The sequence below is a fragment of the Cryptomeria japonica genome, chromosome 3 (assembly GCF_030272615.1).
Source record: "Cryptomeria japonica chromosome 3, Sugi_1.0, whole genome shotgun sequence".
Classification (NCBI taxonomy): domain Eukaryota; kingdom Viridiplantae; phylum Streptophyta; class Pinopsida; order Cupressales; family Cupressaceae; genus Cryptomeria; species Cryptomeria japonica.
The window spans coordinates 194,812,406-194,822,921 of NC_081407.1; the positions used below are offsets into that span (position 1 = coordinate 194,812,406).

Below are 10,516 nucleotides of genomic sequence, written 5' to 3' on the forward strand. Positions count from 1 at the left end.
ATCGGGCCGACTGGTGTATTATGATATTATGGTGTGTTCACTTTTGCCTCTTGAACATTAGATTTCCTTTGAATTGTTCTTTTGCATTGCCTTTGACTCAAGGCTTGGCCTGTATCGAGGGGGATTCATTCTAGTGCGAGGTGAATGTAAGAGTGATTTTCACTTCGATAGAGGTGGAATTGAAGCGCCTAGCCGACGGTGAGCCTCATAACTGTGAGACACTCCTATGCATAGGATGTCGGAGGAGTTTCATTTTCATCTACATGAATTCACCAATGAATGTGGCTATCACTATTTACAGGCTGCTCTATCATGATGACTAAGTGAAATAGCTGATCCCTGAGAAAGCTGCATAGATGATAAGACTTTGATTCTGTGAATTATCTATTTCCTTCACCACTGTATGAAGCCGGTTCATATACGACAAACCCTTTCTCTGTAGCAGACCAAGTCGGATCTTTTTCATTTCATAGCCAGTGAATGCACGAGTGTTGTGACTGATCTTGAAGTTGTGTGTTTGATTTGCATCGACGATTTGCGTTGTTGGAGGCTTTGATCTGTTCAAGGATCATTTGCCATCTAATTTGCTATGACAGACTGGAGGACCGCATGTTCGACGAAATCCCCAACCTACACAACTCTGAACTTCCTCATCTCAAAGGTTAAAACGAGAGTCTCGACCAAGGTGACTTGTGTGACATATATGAAGAACAACGAAGTGGTGAATGGTGAACTTGTTGAATCTGGTTCTTCTTGGCACAAATTAATTGTCCCACGCATCCTCAATGAATCTACAAGAGACCGTGTGAAAATGACTTCAGCAGAGGCACAGGCCAACAGAAATCAAGAAAGGCAATAATTTTGGACCACCATGGGACTGAGTTGGTGGCTGGAGACATCTCTCGAAGAGGAAGAACCCATACAGATTGTCATTACGATCAGTTTCTTTGGAAAGAAGGAATTAACATTTAGAGACAAAGGCAACTTTGGACGAGAAGGTCAGGAGGTTGATACTAGTACTTGAAGCCCTTGCCGAGAGGGAGGCTTAGCATCAGTGATTTGTGTTATCTGTTGATAATGTATTTTTCTCTGAGATGGAGAAATTTGAGGTGAAAGCCCTTGTTAATACATTTTTCTCTGAGATGGAGAAATTTGAGGTGAAAGCCCTTGTTAATGCATTTTTTCTCTAAGACAGAGAAATTTGAGGTGAAAGCCCTTGTCCATCTCTGAGACAGAGATGTGGTTCTTTCCACCCTCTTGGAGTAGCCATGGTGGATATCATGTTGAGTGACTCCATGACAACATCACGTTGAGAGGCTCTGTGATGATTCTCTTTCTTGTGGTTATCCACCCTCTGGGAGTAGCCATGGTGGACGTCATGTTGAGTGACTCCATGACGACATCACGTTGAGTGACTCCGTGATGAGCACCTATGCACGTATTCCTTTCCACACATGGCAGTAGCCATGGTGGACATCACGTTGAGTGACACCATGATGAACTCTTCTCCACAAATGGGAGTAGCCATTGTGGATGTCATGTTGAGAGACTCCATGACATGTTTATTTGGAAAGATACCTCCCTAGCTAAGAGGGAGTGTTGATGTTAGTAGCGGTGGGAGTTATCTCCTAAGTTCAAAATCATCTATAACTATTGAAGCCAACTCTATATTTATGTTGACTCGGTCCAAAAGTCACCTCACCTTGAAAGAGGCTGACTCTTCATGAAGAGTCATCGTAACGGGTATATATATAAGTTAATTTCTTCCTCATTGGGGTAGAGTGTAGAAGACAAGCAAGTCGATACATAGGCAAATCAAATATACAGTTAATCTGCATTATCCTAAAAAGTAGTGCTCAGGGGAGACGATAGCAGTCTATCGTCTATGGTTGGGAGGGCAACAATGATCTGTGTCATTGCTTGTGGTTAAACGATTACACCCATCAACAAGGCAAACTTGTTTCCAATTGTAATGACAATGAACATCATGATGGATAGGTTGTTTAAGGGCCATTGCTAACAAAATTGAGAATCTAAGTACTATTAAGAAGTTTGATCATGTTTGGATCACTACCTAAATGAATTCCACGCCAAGTATTTCATTCAAATAAGCCTAATATGGACATTGTTAATGTCACCTCATATGATATTGCTAAAGTGTGTTGGTAGGAAATGTTTAGGAGAATGTGCAGATCACTTGGAAAGTATGCATTTATGACATGCATCTACAATTCAAGTTTTGACAAAAATGCAATGAAGGGATTGCTTTCATATGAAAAATCATCCAATTTGGATCTTCAATATGTTGATTTGTGGACTATTGAGGCCTTGATTCAAGAGAATTTGATTCTGAACATCTTATTCCTTCTTTGTTATATGCCATCTTGTGTTTGTTTATATGCAATGTGCATCGATTCATGCTATGCAACAAAGTTCAAACAAGTGTAGACAATGCTCATTATTAGAGGTAAAGTGGTGAAAAACTATCTCGACAAGGTCAGCATCTAGGTCTTTCTTTAAAGTTACAAGTTTCTACATATCTTTTTGTAAAAGTGACTTATGTCACTTAATGTAACCAAAAGTTAGAAAATGAGCCTTATTTGTGCAAAAGTGATAAAAATCCTAACTAGATAAGGTATATGGTTTTCAAAACCATTGTATTTCAAGAAAGTAGAGATAGTTACTAGGTAGTTACAAGTGATTATTGAGAAAAAGCTTATAAATGCAAGGCTAATTCAAATGTAAGGGGGGCTTTTGCAGAGGGAGAATTTCTTGAGAGACCTTTGAAGAACTTTTATGTTCACAATATGTATAGAAAGAATTTTGGAATTGTGTAATTTCAAGATAAAATGAAGAATGCATTCTAGTTCATATGTTCTAAATTAGTTTTTGTGTTATCATTACCGACTTCCAATATATTAAACTGGTAATCTTTTTATGCATATCTATAAAACATTAGTAATCTATGCAATTGATGTAATGAGATGCACTCATATCTTGGTATTTTGGTTTGAATGTGTCGAAGCAACCTATCTCTTTGTATGGTGAGATTTGTCATTCTTTTTTATCATCATTGCACATCAAAACTTATTTTGAGCTAAAATCCCCTTTGTAATTGTTGTCACTCATGAAGCCCTATTTGGTATTTACTATTCATATGTCTACTATGTCTACAAGTAGTATTTCTGATATCTATTCTCTTTTAGTTTTGTTCTTTCTCTCCATCATATGAGGGAGTTGTCCCTCAAACGCAAAGGAATATCGTTATTTCATAATAATTTTTTAAACTTTTGGAACACTTGTCACTATCCATTGGGCAAGTCACATTGAAATCTACAGTGACAAATCTATTTACCAACAAGTATGGAAATCGACAGGCTATGTCTTTACTTTGTTTGGAGGAGCAGTTAGTTGGATGAGCAAAAGACAACTTGCAGTTGCATTGTCCACTACAGAAGTAGAGTACATCGCTGCGATGCATGCTTGTAAGGAGGCAGTGTGGTTAGAGAGATTGTGTTCAAGTATTGGCTTTCAATGTAAACAAGTAAGTATTCAATGTAACAATCAAAGTGCAATATGTTTGGCTAAAAAAGAAATGCATCATGCCTGCATGAAGCACATAGATGTTCAGTATTACTTTGTTTGAGAAATGGTTGAAGGTGGTAGAGTCATGTTATAGAAAGTAGACACTTTAGAGAATGTTGTAGATTGTCTTTCTAAATTAGTAAGCACCAAAAAAATTTAGTTGATGCAGACAGGTCATGGACCTTACTTCTTCTAAAGCTTGATTTATTCAGTTTCCATTTATGCTTTTGTAATGTCCCTACTTTGAAATATAATTTAATAATAAATAATAATAAAATTAAAATATAAAAGAATAAATATAAAAAAATATAATTAAATATAATTAAAATTTGATTAAAGTTAATGAAAGGTCAAAAGGCATGAAATGATAAGTTGCGACTTCCTCAAACGTGATATATAAAAGGGAGAAGAGAAACTTATGAAAGGTTATGTCCCTTTCAAAGGGCAGAAATAATGAAGAGTTTCACTCTTTCAAAAGGTGCTAATGGTGAAAGGGTGTGTCTCTTGCCAAAGGGCATGCATGATGAAGAGGTGTGACCTCTCCCTCACATTGAGAGATATAAAGCAAAGGAATCAAAGCATCCAATAACATCACCATGGATTGATAAGATTAGAACTGTTATTAAGTTACAAGCAGTAACATCTTTGTTCTTGGTGGTATGCATGGGGATGAACTGAGTATATATGCTTAATATATGAAACCTGATAATGTTCTTATGCAGGATTAATAGTAATATTAATATGGACTGCAATATGTATGACAGTCATACTTAATTTCATATATATTCATAATACATAAGAAATTAGTATACTTATAGTCTAAATCATGTTATTACTGTCAGTATTTAAGAAGATGGGAATGAGATGTTCCAAAGAGGGGCAGTCTAAATACAAGCAATAGGTTAAGTCCCAAGATAGGGTGGGGATCAGCGACCCATAAGCCTTGAGGGTATAGACCCAAGATAGGTAAGGGCTTGGATCGGTAAACTTTGAGGGAACCTATTGTATTTGGTCTCTAAGCGCTTTGGTAACATACATAGACCCTTCTCCCTTAAAACTGAAGTAGTAGCAGGGTCTGATATCTATATTAAAAACTATGAATAATGAAATTAATCATCTAATGAGGAAAATAAATAAGAACTTGTTAATAACTAATTGAAGAATATCAATCAATTTTAGTATATTGAAATAGATCAAGTAGGGGACATTACAACTTTTTTGCAAGGAGTTTGACAAGTGGGAGAAAGTATATGAAATCTTCTAGATTCAACTGCCTGTATCTTTTTGTATCAACATTTTGGATCATACTCCATGATCCCCCATCAGGGTAGTGAGCTAGAGAAGAGAAAACATAATTCCCTCCCAGGAAGGGGACATTACAACTTTTTTGCAAGGAGTTTGACAAGTGGGAGAAAGTATATGAAATCTTCTAGATTCAACTGCCTGTATCTTTTTGTATCAACATTTTGGATCATACTCCATGATCCCCCATCAGGGTAGTGAGCTAGAGAAGAGAAAACATAATTCCCTCCCAGGAAGGATATTAATTAAAAACATTAAGTTTTAACAATCCTTGTTAATGTATATGAAAGCTTCTAGATTCAACAACGTGTATCTTTTTGTATTGATGTTTTGGATCCTACTCCATGATTCATCATTAGGATAGTGAGCTAGAGAAGAGAAAACATAAATTCTTCCCATGAAGGGTCTCAATTAAAGGTATTAAGTTTTCCATAGTCCATGTTAATGTATATGAACGCTTCTGGATTCAACTGCATGTATCTTTTTGTCTTAACATTTCAGATCATGCTCCATGATCCATCATCAAGATAGTGAGCTAAAGAAGAGAAAACATAATTCCCTCCCATGAACAGTCTCAATTAACGACATTAAGTTTCCACAATCCATGTTTATGTACATGAAAGCTTCTAGATTCAACTACTTGTATCTTTTTGTATCAATGTTTTGGATCATATGTTAATGCATGATAGCTTCGGTAAGATAAATGATTGAATGAGAGATAAATGAAGTCACTCATTCAATCATTTATCCTATCGATAAGCTATGAGGAAAAACTTCAAGCTATTGTTCCTTCATTTGATGATCATTCTTCATTTGTATATGTTCAATCTACTTAGTTCGATCAATGCTCAAACTATCGATAATCATATCATATCATAGTATACCGATTAATATCGGTTTGCATTATAACTGTGATCACCGATTATTATCGGGCTAACCATGTATTCCGATTTATATCGGTTGATTATTAAACAGTGAACAAATAATGGTTATCGGGATTAACCGATTGTTATCGGGTGGCAAAGCATACACCGATTGGTATCGAACTATTAACTAAACGATCTCCGATTGGTATCGGGTAACAAGTTACGTAGACACCAATTGGTATCGGGTAATAAGTTAAGTATGCACCGATAGTATCGGGCTGTTGATTAAAGTATACACCGATTGGTAATTATAAGTCAAAGGGTGCGATCAAGTAATGTCTTGATCGGTCATGTCTAAAAGACATGACCAGTCAAGGCATTGCTTGATCCTCCCCTCTTGCATATATATATCAATCGATGTTTGTGAGAAGGACATCAAAATCAATAAATGCTCCTCTCACCTGCCATACAAAAGAATATAGTCAGATTTATCATATAAATAGATAATACATAGATCAAGAAAATATAAACTAGAATATAACTTGCATATTGAATTGAGAATTGAACATCATTTACATCATACTCCATGATCCATGACTAGGATAGGGAGCTAGAGAAGAAAACACATAGTATTTAATTATTAATTGGCAACTTGTAATTATCTTTTAGTTGTCAAGAAAGTCGCTAAATGCAACTACAACTACTTGTAAGGCGTTTTTTAGTTGTCAAATTAGAAAGAGCATGAAAAAGGGGAAGTTAAATATGAGTTTGGAGAAGATAAGGAAGAATTTTTAGTTTGCATGAGCACATTACTAGGTAAAAGGCAGATAAAATCACAAGTTTTTTCCTGCAAGGGTTTCTCCATGTAACTCTTGAGTTATGGTTCGCATTTATATTGTAATCTATTTTCATCTATGATTTATTGCTATCTGTGTATTTGGACACATAAAATTATCTACATATTTTCATTGTAAAGTTTTATCATATTTTTCAACAGGAAAGGGGAAATGGAGAAAGGGGCATGTTGAATCCGTGAAGCAAAATCCATTAACTGTCTTGGGCAGATCACAGCATCACCCTAGATAGAAGGAATATCTTCACCTTTTCTACTGTCTTGATACCATTGTTGAAGGAGCAAGTGTCATGTGATTGATAAGCAGAATTAGAAATAAGTAATAACGCAGTGCTAGAAAGAAATGTAGGTATTATTAATTATATTAATAAACACAAACACCTATAATAGTTCAATGAAAGTCCAAAGTATAATCAATTACAGAAGTAAGAGGGCGTGAAAAGCAAACTCCAACATAGAAACTAAAGGCTACAAGCCAGAGCAAAGAAATCGGGGGAAAAGTATTGAAATTTAATGAAGCAACTCCACGAGGGAGTTAAGGGATTTTCAACTTAGAGATTTCCACCAAAACTGCTCAAGCCGTGGCAAATTTTGAGACTTGGAGCCATTTTCAATTATAAAGTTAGATACGATAAGCACACCTGTTAGGTTTGCTTTTGATTCACGAATCCAATTAGGGATGCTAGAAAGACAACCCATGTGGTACAATTTCCCAGACCACTAAAGCACTGAGGTCCCATTCGATGTTATAAAGATTAGATATGACAATTTGCCATAGCTATAGTTACACGGTTCTGTCAAATGGGCTTTAATAATCCTGCTAATCATGTATATCGTGATTACTCCTTTAAAGAATATTGATTATTCGCGAGCATTGCGACTTCTCCTTTCAGCGATAACAAATTACAATACATATAATAAGAATGTTATGACAGAGGGCATATCCAAGCAGCCAAAAATAATTGTAAATATTAACAATATAATAATCCACTTCTCTTCTCTCGCCGAATACTTGAAAAATGTGGAATGAGCCAAGCATACAGAGTCGAATTTGGTGTAATGCATCCGCATTCAATTTAATTTAGATATACATGATAGGTCAGATTTTAATAAGAAAAAACAAAGCCTGTAACAAGGAGGAGAAAGAGAAATGAATTGCTTACCATTACTTTTGATTAACGCAGAGGTGGAGGAAGAAGGAGTCGGATTTGCCGCCATTAAACCGTAGGTGATTTGCTCGGATGCTGGCTATCGATCTCGCTCTCGCCCATTAGAATAGTAGGGCTCTGTATCTCAATCTGCTACGGGTGCTTCAATTGGAACGTCGAACTGGCCCTATCTGAACAATAACTATTCCCTCCCACCTTCTCGTCAGTCCAGACTATCAGATCTAAGAAGATACCACAGTTTTTTTATTAGTCTCTGCCTTTTAAGGCGGAGACTTATGTTTTCGATGCAGGTTTTCTTTACAATTAGTTTGCATCGAAAATCGTGTTTCAAACGAAAAAATATAAGATGCGTTATGTTTTGAGATTATTTTATTTTGAGATTTATTTAATTTTCTTTTTTCTTTTTTGTGATTGGCTGTCTCTATTTTTGCGGGTGTTTTTTTTTAATTTTCTATTTGAAACACAGATATTTTTTTAACCAATCAGATATCACTATTTTTTTAATTTTCTAATGTTTTGTCTACCATACATTACCGGCAAAGTTTATAGCTGCTGTTCGTTTATGGCAAAGTTTTCGCGGTACATTTGCACTCTTAATGGGCAGAGGAATATTTCGATTTCCAATTTAAAGAGTTATTAATTTAGTGTAGTAAAAAATATTTATGTTAAATTATATATATTGAATTGAGATATATAATAAATTATAGTTTTATAAAATAATATAAGTTTATATATATATATAGATATGAATATTTAAATTAATTGTAATTATAATTTATAAATTGTATTTGATATTAAAATTAAATAAATTAGTTTAATTTGTCATATCTAAATTATTCTAATATGTATTTTTATTGATTTATTAAATCTTGTGCTTTTTATATTGACAAATGATTTGTATATAAATATGTATTTAACTTTAATATTGAATGAATATATATTATGACAAACTAATACATTATAATTATAATTAAGATGTTTTTTTTAAGTATAGTATTATAAAATATATATAATTGATTTCAAAAAAATAATAGTATCTATATATTAAACTATGTTATAAAATATTATTTATTATATATATTCTCAATTTAATATATATAATCTAACATATATTAAAAAAAAAATAATACTATATTATTATCAATAAATTTTTTAATATAAAATTTAAAATTAAAAGGCGTACAAAAGTTATCAAGCATATGAATTATAATATATATAATTCATTTTCTTCTCCTGCAACTCTATCATCTTGATGATGAATCACATAGTGGGATTCGAAACAAATTGCCCATTACATATAGCATATATATGTATATCAATCATTCAAATGCCCAAACAAAAAGTCTATGTTATTGATAGTGTGTTGTATATACAAATACATATTTCTATATTTTTAGTCAATGTATAAGTAGTAAAGCTAAAAAATAATAGTGCTAAATAAACTGATGAGGAGTACTACAATAGCTTAAGAGGCTTTAGTAGATCCATGTTTACCTATTTATGACAACAAATACTAAGTGAGCACGTATATTTCATGTCTTCCCCTATCAATCATTGACTTGTTGCCAAATAGTTTGGCTACATCTACATAAGAAAGCTCATCTGAAACATGATACTCTTATGGTCCAAATAACTGAGAACTTGAATGCTTAAATAATTGAGAATCAAGTCTTTCTCACAAATCCATTGTACATTTCTTACCCCAACTTGTTGTTCATATATCTATTAAGATGAGATAGATAAGATAACTGAATCCCAATGACATGTTTACCAACTTCATGATTTCTTGAGAAGCGACAAGGACATCATTCCCCTCAACTGCGATTGCATTAAACAAAAGCCACACAACTACAAGACTTCCAATGCAATACTAGGTTCCCTATATTTTAGAAACAAGAATTTCATATTTTATGCAATCTTATTTGGCTAGCATTCTTGGTTCACATTACATTTTTCAACACAACCGCAAGACTTTCAATACAATGCTATGTTGTTTGTGTTTCAATAACTACAATTCCACATTGCATGCAAACTTATTTAGCTAGAGCTCATTCTTAGGTCACATTTATGAAAGCATTGTCTTTCAAAACTTTGAGGTTATTAAGCCTCAAAGAAAAACAATAAAGATCAATAAATTCATCTTAGCTATTTCCATTCCTCATTTGAATGTTTTTTAAACTATAAATCAAATGTCTTTTTTTTTTTCTAGCTCAACTATTTTTACATAAGGCAGAGACTCCAGCTATAGCATAGCTCATAGCTCTTGTTTTTTATATTTTATTATTTATAAATATAAGAAGAATTATTTCAAATAATTTAGTATACTTATATTTAGAAAAAAAATATATAAAAAAAACGTGAAAGATTTTATATAAATAAAATGTTAATATTTTAAATTCTCCTATTGGAAAGGCAGATTGGCTTTTCTAGGTAGGAAGAATAGTGATGTTGAAAACAGTCATATTTGCAATCCTCATATATCTAATTTCCTGTCTCACACTCACGACAGGGGCAAACACAAAATTGACACTGAAGATGAAGAAATTATATTGGTAGGGATTAGCTGAAAAGAAAAAAAATGGAAATGATCTCTTGAGGTAAAATTTGTAGACCCAAGGAAATGGGAAGAGTTGAATCAACTATGACAGAACAAGGCATTGGGGGCTAAAGTGTTATGGAGAATGTATAAAGAACCACATCTAAAATGGGTCATAATTCTTCAAAGCAAATATCTAGAGAGC

At 33.7% G+C, this 10,516-nt stretch overlaps 1 protein-coding gene across 1 annotated transcript in view; it reads right to left on the reverse strand.

Annotated features, from left to right (window-relative positions):
* Nucleotides 1-8,097, reverse strand: part of LOC131035060 (octanoyltransferase LIP2p, chloroplastic) — a 75,016-nt gene extending 66,919 nt beyond the window's left edge. The window contains exon 1 of the mRNA XM_057966683.2: nt 7,770-8,097. Coding sequence (XP_057822666.2) covers nt 7,770-7,824 — 55 coding nt within the window. The 5' untranslated portion in view covers nt 7,825-8,097. The remainder of the gene's footprint in view (nt 1-7,769) is intronic.
* Between the last annotated feature and the right edge of the window lie 2,419 nt (nt 8,098-10,516).